Source organism: Patella vulgata, chromosome 8 (assembly GCF_932274485.2).
Source record: "Patella vulgata chromosome 8, xgPatVulg1.2, whole genome shotgun sequence".
Taxonomy (NCBI): Eukaryota; Metazoa; Mollusca; class Gastropoda; family Patellidae; genus Patella; species Patella vulgata.
Genome location: NC_065886.2, coordinates 14,039,371 through 14,053,841, shown reverse-complemented (window position 1 = coordinate 14,053,841; position 14,471 = coordinate 14,039,371). Strand labels below are relative to the sequence as shown.

Below are 14,471 nucleotides of genomic sequence, written 5' to 3'. Positions count from 1 at the left end.
CCTTGACAGTTTGAATTTCATTTTTGTGGCGTACCTAAATTCATTTTTTTAAATTTCAGCGTGTATACAATTTTCCGTTGACGGAAATCAGTATGAAGCAAATGTTGATAAAAAAATATCCGATTTTGTTACAAGTCCCGTATTTGGTAAGTTATCTTATCATTTAAACAGCTTTCTAAGTTAGACTTACTGATTCTCCTCCCCCCCCCCCCCTTCCCTTCCTTTCCCTTCCCTTCCCTTCCCTCCACAGGGCTAGTGAAACGTTATGGGATACAAGTATAAACGGCATGGAATGCTTACTTGCTTTTAAAGTTTTGTTCAAAATTAGTCTGGCTGTAAAAGCTTTATTGGGTGGTTAAATAAACTACTTTATTATATTGTGGAGAAAGAGAAAGTGTTTAACTTCCATTCGACAAAAACTAGGCCATTTCGGGACTAACATAGGTTTAATTCTATTTCAATAATTCGCTTCCACGTAGCGGTCTTTAGCAGTGGGAGGAAACCGGAGGCCCCGGAGAAAACCTACGAGGTTGGACAGGCGACTATATTGTGTAGAGTATACCTCAGTCAGCTTCTACAATAAAATTAATACATAATTCCCAATACGCTCTCATTCATTTTCGGCTTCCCATGGAAAAAGAATTCAATAAGGGAGAAAAAGCCCATGGTACACTTTGGGGTATAATAAAGTCGAAATGTTTAAATTAAATTTTGATGTAAGTGTAAATCAAAATAATGATCAATAAATGGAACTCATTTAAAAAAAAATACCGCAAAGTGTCAGACAATTATAACCGAACAGGAAATGAAAGACAGGAATTTAAATACCAGGATGAATTTGATCAAATTTTTAATACTCGGGCTGCAACTATTCCCCCAACATCTCCACCTAAGAAAAAATTATGTAGGAAAAGTTCATCTACATGCACTGCAGGACCAGGCTCCGATTCTGGTGAAAAAGCACAACAATCCAGTTCGCGTTCCCTCCGAAATAGACAAATTAATATAATGGAATCCATCCAAGATGTTGGTCAGAAAATGTTGGCAGATGCAAATCAAATGCACAAGGAAAAGATGGACAGGTGTGATAGATTCCTGGACATATTAGAGAAAGGCATGAACAAATAAAACGTTCATTATAGTTGAAAATATCGTTGGTTAACGGTGTGTTTTTAAAACAACTTTATGCAGTAAGAGCCCACTTGTCGTTTAAATTACTTTTCAAACAGAAAAGTTGTTATCTTGATATTAGCCAAAAAAATATCAATCGTATGTTAAATTTTTTTTTGTTCCGTTTACATGACAGTTTTATAAAAAGGGATTAAATTATTTTTTTTAAAAAAATAATATTCTGAAGTTACTTTGCTGTTGATATTTCCTCTGGCAGAGTAAGGGTCAACTAAATTAAAACAAAAGTACATTTACTTTGTTCTCGGGCCCTGAACACCAGAAAATTTAATGAAATGGGCCGGTCTGTCATTGTTTGGCGTTTTCCTGCCAGTAAGTCTGTAAATGAGGAACTTCATTCAAAATGAATTTATTTACATGTATTAATCACAAAATGTATTTATTTACAATATATTAAGCAAACAGTTCAACAAGTCTATTCCGGAATGCAACACCATCTTCATCATTTGGAACAATTTGATTCTGTGGTCTTTGTTTATTATAATTTTCGATGAAATCGTCCAGTCGATCATTTGTAGAAATACAAATATTATGCAGGACACAGGCTGCAGCAATTATCTTTACTGCAGTTTCATTGTTGTAAACATGAAGGCATCTAAGACGCCTGAACCGGCCCTTTAAATGTCCAATGGTACGTTCCACCAGCCGCCTCATAGAGGCTGCACACTTATTAAATCGTTTTTGTCTTTCACTTAATCTACAATTATCCTTGTAACAGGTATAAGCCAGTGTTTAACAGGATACGCCGAATCACCTATGATGTATTTCTCGTGTCCAAATAATTCACCCCGTTCGGCCTTTTGATAAATACCACTGTTGACAAGCACTCTGCCATCATTTACACAGCCGGGCCAGCCTGTGTTCACATTTATGATTCTCATATTGGGATCAACAACCAACTGGAAAAGAAATAAGTATGCATTAAGTCCCATTCCGATAGGTCAAGACAATCTAGTGCAAATTACTGATTTCAAGTTAAACTACACTTACTTGGATTGTTTGTCTAGCCCACTAAAATAATAGAACCATTTTAGTAGATTCCACGTCAAAAAATTAAAATATAATTTGATTTTCTATAGTTTAGGAACTTTGGGACGTTAAACCCTATTTCTTTAATTTTAGTATGTAGGCGTACCTAATTAAGTATTCATATAGTTACCTGTAGTTGTATTGAAGGAAATTTCTTTCTGCAAATATAGTCCTGATCTTTGTTAAACCGATGGTTTAATCTGATATGAGTACCATCTATGAAGCCTATAACACCATCTGATGGACTGTCTGTAGTTATCTGTAACTCTTGTGATATAATGTCTTGTGATTCAAATGATGGCCATATGATGAACTGGATAAAAAGTAAAAAAATGTATGCGATTACAGTACAAGGGGCCTTTTATTGCATTTGAGAACGAAATAAAAACCATATTACGTTTACGTTGGCAATATATTGCCTAATTTTGGATCAGTAAAATAAACAGTGTAATAGTCAACTTCAATATAGGCGTCATACTACAGAATTTATTATGTGTAAATGTAGCTTAACTTGTACGCCATCTCTTCTAAAGAGTCCAAAACCTTCATAATTATCAAGTGTGTGGTTGATATGGAGATACCAAATAAATGAGCAATCTCTCTCATCGACTCCTGCGTAGCCATATACCAAACGAATATCAATAGCATTTTTCTGGGTTCTACTGCAGTGTAACCTCCAATATTCCCCGATATAATATATGGCTGAATCTTGCCAAAAAGCATGTTGAACGAATCCAGCGATAGCCGATAATGATACCTGAAATGAAATAACATAATGCAATAAATTTTAATGTAAATACCTTTGATTGTAGCAGAAAATTCAGATGTTTTGGCAGATGAGATTTATTATTAGGAATATGGCATATTGCCCAGCTAGGGAGGTATACGGGCCTAAAACTTACCTGAAATCTTTACTTGTGTACTAAGGTACAACCGATACAGCGTAACGGAGAACTTCTGAAAGATGTCGGGAATTGATCCGTGTTAACAATTGACCCTAATGGAGCCAGCGTTGTAAGAAAATGTTTTAAAAGCATTTCTTCGTCCCCATGGTCAAAATATAGTTCTAAAAATGAGTAAACAGCAGAAAGTATAGCAGGCAAAAGAATTGACATGGGCGCCGCCATATTGAATAGTCAATGGTCCGTGCCATTTGCGTTCGGGAGCTAGTTCACACTTTAGTCGCGACCATAGTCTACATCCGAAAGTCGCCCAGGGTGTCACGTGAATGTCATGACCAATAAATACTTTTTAAGGCCTGTTCGAAGCAATATTTTAATTCGTATATAAAACATTTTTCCCCCACTATTATCTTGCCCTTTTACATTATTTACTATTATGTACATTTTGCGACTAAGAATATGAAATTTGAATAAGTATTAAATAATAAAACAACAAAAATGCACAACAACGCGTCATGCGGAACAGTTGCTAAGGGGCGTGGTGCAATATAATCCCTATGCCAATGCGTATCTCGATAGTTATATAAAATTACGTATTACAAAACTACGATGTACAATGATTTATAAAGTCATTCCTTAACACAACAATTATTTAAATAAGCAAGCTAACCAGATAAACTAATCATGGTTCATGAAAACGGTATGTTGACATTTCTACGAGTACCACGGCGAGTCATGAGTTGAATAACGTAAACTTGTGTTTTACTAGTAATATGGACATATAATTTACATTTTATCGATTTATCTGTTACAATGAATAACGGATATATGCTAATTCGTAAGTAGGAATGGACATCATTCCAATCAAAGTAAGTAATTATTGCTTCTTTTCGCGTTACGCGTGGTAATGGTACTGTAACATCGACATCACATTGTACGTCGTTGACTTCGCTTATCGGCTTACTGTCGTTGTACCATATATAGTTAGGTTAAATCTTCCACTGCACTGCCTTACTAGAGGTCAGTAACATCATCAAGTTAACATTTGCCAAAAGGCTAACAACATTAAAAGCATCAACCAATCAAATTTCTTATCCCTGCTTACCCCAAGCAGAAAATCGTCACCTTCGAACTCCATCAAGGCATTGGCCTAATAAACACCTTATCGCCCTGCTTACCCTGAGCAGAAAATGCTCATTATCAAACTTAAGTCAAGGTGCTGATGTAATAAAACTATACACCAATTTTAATCAATCTCACTTCATTAAAACTAAAGTTATCGTGTCCTAAAGCATCAACCAATCAAATTTCTTATCTCTGCTTACCCTAAGCATCTTCGAACTCCACCTAGGCATTGACCTAATAAACACACCTACACAAAGTTTGGACATTCTAGCTCAATTAGAAGAAGGGTTATTGTGTTCCAAAAAGTGTGATGGACAGACGGACCCATTTTAATAGCCCCCTGCTTTCTTTGAAAAGCGGAGGACAACAAAATATTCTTACCTGAGCAGCAAGATTAACTTTCATTATAGAATAAGAATGGAGATCTACATGGGCAGGGGTTAGTTTTGTTCTTAATTCTGTTTTGCTTTCTTCCATAAAAACCTGTCTTACATGAGACCATAAAAGATGTTTCCCATCATTCTATTATAATTGGTACCCCCAGTGGCCTCCTTCCGTTCTACTCCACTAACCGCTGGGTTATTCTATGGACCAAGACTAGTAATTAGTGCAAGTTATAAATAGACAATTTTCCCTTATTTTTTTTTTCTCTCCTCTTCCTGCATTTTTGGGTTGTCTTTTTGGTCTAGAATTGGAGAAAGGGGATCAAATTTGTAAATTTCATAGCACAGTTTGGTAATACTGATATGATGAGATTGCCAAATGTGGTCCCCGTTGTGCCTATAAAGATTGGAACCAACGGAATGTTGAGCAAAGAGCTACAGCCTGTAATGTTACAGCCATTTAACATTGAAGTCAATGGGCAAATATAGAGGAGACACGTTTTCAAGTTATCCGCCCTTAATGATTGTGCTATTTTTATCGACAATCACGTTAATCGCAAAGGGAAGTAACTCTCATCCGCTAATGTAAGCAAAGGCTCCCCTTCAACATGCGTATTTTTTTTATTAACAACAAATTATAATCATTATATAATATATTAATGAAGACCGGACATCTATATATATATATATAGGTTCAAGAGTTTTATTGAGAATCAAATTGTGTCATCTATAAGTTTAATATTATGAACGAATATTAATAATAATAACAAAAGTCAAACATATAGATGTTATACATACTGTATTTGAAAACAGCGAAGCATACTACAGATTTTGATAATACAATTAAATATAAACGAATTAGAAATATATCTACCCCTTATAAAAAACGACTGGTTTGCAAACTGTTTTTTATAGGTTCGTAGATTTTAGCTACAATTGATCAGAGCAGATAATTTGAAATCTCGGAAACCATCAGCACTCAGTCTATAGCAATTATTTGCCCATTGAACTTCAATGTTAAATGGCTGTAGCTTTTTGCCCAACATTCCGTTGATTCCAATCTCTAGGCACATAGGGGACCGCATTTAGCAATCTCTTCATCATAATTTTGTAGGGGATTGACCGTTTAGATTTTTTTGCTACGAGGATTTGATGGTGACTGCGGCCAAAATCTCACTTCTGACACAATAATTGCAGAAAGACAATTTACACCCCCTATCCCTCCGCTGTGATATCATCAGTATTACCCCAAACTGCTATGAAATTGCAAATTTGATCCCTTCTCTCCAATTCGAGATCATAAAATCACCCCAAAAATGCGGGAAAAGGAGCGAAAAAATAAAGGGAAATATTGTCTATTAATAACTCGCACTACCCATCATGAAATAAAGAGAAATAATTACTAGTCTTAGTCCTATATACCTCACACGTTGCTGCTGTCTGAACAAATCTGCTGTAGTCTAATAAACAAACACATATGCAACGCCCTTGCCCAAGATTATTCAAATCCATGCATTTTCAGTCGAGTAGTGTTGCATTCTCCAATCACTGTAATACTTCAGCAAACTGCGGATTTTAAGACATAAATTTAGAAGCACATGAATTTTGATTTCCACAGAACATTTTTATTTGTAAACATAAATGCCTTCTGTAAAAAGATAACCTAAATTTAATATAAATCAAATAGTAAAAATCCTTTACAACAGTAATTATCATTTAATATAAATTTCTTAACATGTTCGTTGAAAAGCACATAGGTTTTTCATTGTTAACACAGTTTCAAGTGCCAAATTGTGGTCAAATGTAAGATGTTGAAACATGCAGTGCCTGTAAATTTTATGATGTCTCCTACATAGCTATATTTCCATAGGACAATTAAGTTCAGATAATCTGACACTACAACATTTTTATGATCCCCACCCCTTAGTATGTAATCTGATACATGGCTGACCAATCATAGGTCTCGCTGTTCATTCTGGCCTGTCAAATGATTTACAATGGTAATGGTACCTACAACTTTCCTGACCCAGAGATATGCACAACAGTCAACATACAAGCCATTTATGTTATGTTCCAATATGAGACGCCATAATAAACGCAAGGCGGCCTTCTGCAGTTCGGAAATGAAGTCAACACTAACGTTTGCCCTCAACTTCCACAGGTGTCACGAGATCAGGGATGAAATTAATATGCATCATCTTCTAATAAAGCCAATCAAAGAAGTCATCGGGTTTTGAGGTGTAGACCTGAAATGTTAAATTTGGATTAGAATGGGAATTCTGAGGCGAATACTATCCAGGAAAACAGGATTATATGAATGGAAATAAATCAATTCTTGAAATTTTAAGAATTATAATAAGTGAAGCAGCTTTAGAACAAAACACATTCCAAACAACCACACAGATATGTAGGCCAATTAACCGTTCGTTGAAGGTTTCACTTCCAAAGAATATAAACTACGGAAGAAACGCGATGGGTCGACTTTCCTCAACAATATTGAGAAGCAATGATGGAACAAGTCAACAGTGAGACTGATGTCCTCCGCCGAAATACCAAAAAAATAGATGACACATTAATTAATCGCACATTTTTTTTTTCAAAAGTATCAAGCAATCAAACTATACACGAAGTTTCATCAATCCCAAAGCATTGACCAATGAAATTGATTAGCTCTGCTTAGCTTCAGCTCGAAATGTTAATCATTGAACTCAGTCAAGACATTCACCTCTAGCTCAATTGGTTATCGCTCATTAGCCTAAGCAGAACATTCTCAAAATCGAAATTAGTCAAGGTAATGATATCATGAATCTATATTCGGAGTTCCATCGCTCTCACTTTATTATAACCGTAAAGTGGGGTGAAGTTGGCCAATTTCAGGAAAAATCCTTTATTAGAGGTTTAATCCAAGTCTATGTTTTAAAAAGACTGTCAAATGACCTTCCATGTAAGGTCAACAATAGAGGTTTCAGACAGCTAAGTTTCAGAATTTTTTCCTTATAACAAGGTTGGTTGAATTTAGTTTTTCCAAACTTAAACAATTTCTTACATTTACACTTGATTACTTACAATTCTGGGCACAGACTAACTTGATGTTATGTGAAGAATTTCATACCAAGTAATTTGATTGATAATTGTAGTCTAAGAGTTTGTCATACATGAATTGTCTCCCTTTAATTGCCTGTGCTTATAAAATCTAAATGGTCATAGCAGGGTGAAGTTCGCCACCCCATGGGATCAACTTTGCCGGTGTCCTACTTCACCCCAACCTCAAAACATAGGAATAGTATTAATTTTCTACAATTTATGTTAATTTCAGGATACCACGAACATACACGCCAAAACCTGGTGGTAAACGACTTAAGCAGTATAGCCAGGATGATCTTGAAAAGGCAATAGAAGACATTTAAAATGGTGAAAGTCAAAAAAGATATAATATACCTCGTGGAACTCTTCAAAATCGGATAGTTGGACGCTTCCCAGGAAAAATAGCAGGACAAACGGCCCTTTCTGAAAAGGAGGAACATAAATTTGTGGAGTCCTTAAAAATTATGAGTAGTTGGGGGTATCCACTTGACTTCCTTGATTTTCGGATGATTGTAAAATCATATTTAGATGGCTGTAGAAGAAGAGTAGGAAAGTTTGCTAATAACTTGCTGTCAAATGATTGGGTACGCCTCTTCCTGAAAAGACGTTAAACCCCATTTCTCTCTCTCTCTTCCTGAAAAGACACAAGGAAGGGTTGTCCATACGACACTGCCAAAATATTAAACTGAAAAGAGCACAAGTGTCCAAAGAAACCATAATTAAATATTTTGACAACTTAAACGAAGCTGTGAAAGATGTACCAAGTTGCAATATTGTTTTAATTACGATGAAACAAATTTGAGTGATGATCCAGGCAGAAAAAAATGCATTTTCAGACGAGGGGTGAAATACCCTGAAAGAATTTTAAACTCCACGAAAGCATCAACTTCCTTAATGTTTTCTGTGACAGCAGACGGAACCCTACTGCCTTTTTATGTGGTATATAAAGCCAAACATATGATGAACACCTGGATGGAGGAGGGCCCGCATATGTGCAGATATAATAGGTCCCTTTCAGAATGATTCGACAATACTTGTTTTAGGGATTGGTTCCATTCAGTGATTTTACCATGGGCACATAATTTAAATGGAAAGAAGGTGGTTAAAGGTGATAACCTTTCCTCACAGTTTTCTACTGAAGTGTTGAATAAATTTGCACAGCACACATTTGTGTCAACCTCTATGATGTGGATGGGGAAATTGAGCCTGGAAAGTGGGTATAGGTCAAGTACACTGTAAGAAATCACAGTATTCATTATATTGGTCGAATTCTCGAGTCTGCATGTCCTGAATCTGATGGTAAATTTTGGGAAATTACTTTACTTCGAAGATCAAAAAATAAAAATCACAAATGCGTTTGTGTATCCAAACATTGTTCATTTTGACTGTGTCAAAGGTGATTCTATTATAAGAGTTTTACCTGCTCCAAGTATCACTAAAAGAAATCACCATATATTTCCTTTTAAGTTTGATGGCATAAATGTTGAATAGCCTAGTCAGGTAAATTGTATATTTGTATGGATTTTTAAATATGTTCTGTTATTACTGTAACAATTTGAATTATTTATTTTTATTGTTTTAGTTATTTCTTTTAATATTATTATTAATTATGAGATTTAATAATAAAACTGTTAAACCAATTCCAATCATCGTTTTAAACTTGGATTCCCCAAATATTATGTCATTGGCTAAGTTTTGACTTTCGAGTGGCATTTCTTGTTCTTTTCTTAGAGAAATATTAGGAAATTCTAAATATCAATCTTGTAACAGGGTTAAACTGGAATTTAGTTCTCAATGTACTTGAAATATTAAAAGTGGCCATTCCACCCCTTTAGGGCAGGGTGAAGTTAGCCATTTTTAATTCATTATTGCTCCCCAACATGACAAATGAATATCTTAAAATTACTCATAGAATATGAAGCTGAGTACTTCAATCCTGATGTAAATACAGAATTACAAGTGGAGCAAAATGTTCTATAAACGGCCAACTTCACCCCACTTATCGTGCCTCAAAGCATCAACCAATCAGATTGCTTATTTCTGCTTACCGTAAGCAGACAATGTTCATCATAGAACTCCAGCAAGGCATTCACCTAATGAACGCCTACACCAAGTTAAAACATTCTAACTCAATTAGAAGGAGAATTATTGTGCTCCAAAATCTCGACCAATCAAATTGCTTATCGCTCTGCTTTCCCTCCGCAGAAAATATTCATAATCGAACTTAGTCAAGGTATTGATGTAATAAAGCAAAACACCAAGTGTCCTCACTCTCACCTAATTAGAACTAAAGTTATTGTCTCATGTATATCAACCAATCAAATTGCTTATCTCTGCTTATCCTAAGCCGAAAATTCTCGTCTTCGAACTCCATGAAGACATCCACTTAATAGACATTTATGCCAGGTGTGAACATTCTAACTCAATTAGATTGACAGTTATTGTGTTCCAAAGTCTCGACCAATCAAATTGCTTATCGCTCTGCTTACCCTGAGCAGAAAATGCGCATTATCAAACGTAGTCAAGGTATTGGTGTAATGAAACTATACACCAGGTTTCATTACTCTCACTTAATAAGAACTAAAGTTTTCGTGTCCCAAAGCATCAACCAATCAAATTGCTTATCTCTGCTTATACCCTATACCGAAAATACTCATCTTCAAACTCCATCAAGGCATTGACCTAATAAACACCTACACCAAGTGTGAACATTGTAGCTCAATTAGAAAGAGAGTTACTGTGTTCTAAAAAGTGGGACGGACGGGCAGACGGACAAACCCATTTTAATAGTCCCTCTTTCTCCAAAGACAAAATATTCCCTGTGGCAAATAAAAAGAGAAAGTCTGTACCACAGAGAATACCAAGCCAGACCCGAGGTGCAAAGACAAGCACTTCTGCTGCGCGGACGAAAACTTCACGAATGCCGTCAGTACAAAAATTGCTGTGCAGTCAAATCTGGCTACAACAAAGGCCATTTAGACCAGCCATCAACAGCTATAGTAAATAAGCAAGACAGACAAATGCAAGCCGTTGTCATATACCCACCTTTTGCGGTCAACCATTCCACTCTTGCACAGTAACCTGACACCTGAAATGATAGAAAGATGGGAATAAATATGCAATAATAAAAAAAAAACGAAGTAAGAAAATAATAAAAACAATATGTGGTTGAAAAAGAAGGGAGACCTCCTCGCGGTTTTAACTGGAAGTAGAAACAATATGCCTCTTTATTTCCAGCGAACATCCATTCAGTGGATCTCCAACAAGCAATTAGTTAACAATCCATTAAAAAAAGTAAACCTTGAGTGAACATACATCTCAAAAGTAGAAGATACCTGCTGTAGACACCATGGCCAAAGCAATGACCATTCGATTGACAGTACTGTCTGTTGTTTATATGGTGCGGCTCAAAACTGATGTGGCTGGCAATTTTACGCAGGATGTTGTGACAGATATGTGAGCAATCTAATTTTGATGGCAAATCAAAACATAACGCTGTGGTCACCATGACGGACATTCTGTGCACACCGGTCGACTTCCAAACCCCTGTTAGTAGGCACTTATAAAACATCCTCCCATATCTCGCATCTGCCGACTTCAAAACCTGCCATATCCTAAATTCCCCATTTTCACTTAATAAAGATGAATATTCAATTTTCTCACAAAGATGACGGTAGAAATCTGCCATTTTGAAAAAACAACACATGACACTAAATAACTAGAAACATTGTAATACACTATTCAGTGTTTTGTTATGACATGCAACAAAATGTAAACATTTATCTCCAAATTCACACTCAGTCAACGGATACCCCAAATAATGGCTAGTTTGATATCAAATAGTCAGAAAAATGACTTCTGAGCAATAAAAAAAAACAGTATTCTTACCATTCCCATTCAAAACTTCATGAAATAAGTGGCTGAAAAATATCGACTTTGCAAGCCTGTTGTCATTATCCGGACTCGGACTAGCAATTATTTGCCCATTGACTTCAATGTTAAATGTCTGTAACATCGCAGGCTGTAGCTTTTTGCCCAACATTCCGTTGATTCCAATCTTTATAGGCACATAGAAGACCGCATTTGGCAATCTCCTCATCATAATTTTGTAGGGGATTGACTGTTTAGATTTTTTGCTACAAGGATTTGATGTAGAATGGGTCAAAATCTCACTTCCGACATGTCAGTGCAATGGTTGCTCTGCAGAAAGACAGTTTACACCCCTATCCCCCGCTGTAATATCATCAGTATTACCCAAAACTGCTATGAAATTGCAAAATTGATTCCTTTTCTCCAATTCTAGACCAAAAAATTAAGGGAAAAATTGTCTATTAATAACTCGCACTACATTCCCTATGGATTAACCCAGGGTATTATGGGGTAGAACGGAATGATACTACTGGGCATACCCAAGATAATATGTCATTCTATAAAAATGTTTATATTTTACAAATGTATTACGTAAGATTATACATTTCAATAGCAAATAAAACAAGCCAACAGTGAGGCTGATGTCCCCCGCCGAAATCCAAAAATAAATAGATGACACATATTTATTAATCGCACATTTATTTTTTTCAAAAGTATCGAGCAATCAAACTATACACTAAGTTTCAGCACTCTCCATCAGATAGAATCAAAGTTATCTTGTCCCAAAGCATCGACTAATGTAAATCATTGAACTCAGCCATGACATGACAGCAGAGAATATTCATTATCGAACTAAGTCAAGGTATTGATGTAATAAAGCTATACACCAAGTGTCCTCACTCTCACTTAATTCGAACTAAAGTTATCGTGTCCCAAAGCATCAACCAATCAAATTGCTTATCCCTGCTTACCCTAAGCAGAAAATTCTCATCTTCAATCTCCATCAAGGCATTCACCTATCAGACACCTACGCCAAGTGTGAACATTCTAACTCAACTAGAATGAGAGTTATTGTGTTCCAAAATCTTGACCAATCAAATTGCTTATCTCTGCTTAACCTAAGCACAAAATGCTCATGTTCGAACTCCATCAAGACATTGACCTAATTAACACCTACACCAAGTTTGAACATTCTACCTCAATTAGAAGGGGAGTTATTGTGTTCCAAAGTCTCGGCCAATCAAATTGCTTATCGCTCTGCTTACCCTAAGCAGAAAATGCTCATTATCGAACTTAGTCAAGGTATTGATGTAATGAAGCTATACACCAAGTTTCATCACTCTCACTTAATTAGAACTAAAGTTATCGTGTCCCAAAGCATCAACCAATCAAATTGCTTATCTCTGCATACACTAAGCAGAAAATGCTCATCTTTGAACTCCATCAAGGCATTGACCTAATAAACACCTACACCAAGTTTGAACATTCTGGCTCAGTTAGAGAGAGTTATTGTGTCCCAAAAAGTGTGACGGACGGACAGACACACCGATTTTAATAGTCCCCTGCTTTCTTCGAAAGGCGGGGGACAAAAATACAAATATTATATAATAAAGAAGTTAAATAACATTTGCAGGAAAACGGAATATGAAAATCGATTCCCTCCTTCCACTACTTATTTATGAGGGCTATCCAGTTATATATCAGCTAAATTGCGATAAAATAATACTTTATATCAATAATTATTATAGCTTGTGCCATCGTGTATTCTATGCCGTTGATTGTGTGTCAACCGAATAATTATTTTCTAGTTTATATGCTAAAAACTGTATCACCAAAGGGGGATAATTTAGATAACAAGGTATTACTGTAATGAAACTATACACCAAGTTTCATCAATCTCACTTAATTAGAACTAAAGTTATCGTGTCCCAAAGCATCAACCAATGAAATTGCTTATCTCTGCTTACCCTAAGCGGAAAATGCTCATCTTCGAACTCCATCAAGGCATTGACCTAATCAACACATACACCAAGTTTGAACATTCTAGCTCAATTAGGAAGAGAGTTATCGTGCCCCAAAGTATCAACCAATCAAATTGCTTATCTCTGCTTACCCTAAGCGGAAAATGCTCATCTTCGAACTCCATCAAGGCATTGACCTAATAAACACATACACCAAGTTTGAACATTCTAGCTCAATTAAAAGTTATCGTGTCCCAAAGCATCAACCAATCAAAATGCTTATCTCTCTGCTTACCCTAAGCGGAAAATGCTCATCTTCAAACTCCATCAAGGCATTGACCTAATCAACACATACACCAAGTTTGAACATTCTAGCCCAATTAGGAAGAGAGTTATCGTGTCCCAAAGCATCAACCAATCAAATTGCTTATCTCTGCTTACCCTAAGCGGAAAATGCTCATCTTCGAACTCCATCAAGGCATTGACCTAATAAACACATACACCAAGTTTGAACATTCTAGCTCAATTAGGAAGAGAGTTATTGTGTCCCAAAAAGTGTGACGGACAGACAGACAGACGGACGAACCCATTTTAATAGTCCCCTGCTTTCTTCGAAAGGCGGGGGACAATAAAACAAAGTACGAACAATCCAAACCATTAGACAAAATTCGAAGTCCTAAAAGAATATAATAACAATTCAAAAAGTACAAACCCAAAGGTACCGTGTCTTTAGACCCGATCCTGGGTTGGCCATATTATTTCTGAGGGTTTTTAATAAATGGGGCACGTTCGAGACAAAATAAATTTGTCTTTCAGGAGCAAGACTATTAGTTGTTGAGTACTAATTTTCCTTGTCTGCTCGATGCATATCAATAAGCCTTTGATGTGGAAGCCAATACCTGTAATAATATTTTTGCAGGTAAAAAATG

The 14,471-nt window shown here is 36.0% G+C and overlaps 1 protein-coding gene across 1 annotated transcript; it reads right to left on the bottom strand.

Moving 5' to 3' along the window:
• Nucleotides 1-1,581: 1,581 nt before the first annotated feature.
• On the bottom strand, nucleotides 1,582-2,940 carry LOC126830547 (uncharacterized). Its single transcript, XM_056102827.1, is given in 4 exon segments — nucleotides 1,582-1,910; nucleotides 1,913-2,087; nucleotides 2,348-2,476; nucleotides 2,737-2,940. Coding segments are annotated over 4 exon segments (837 nt in total).
• Nucleotides 2,941-14,471: the final 11,531 nt, after the last annotated feature.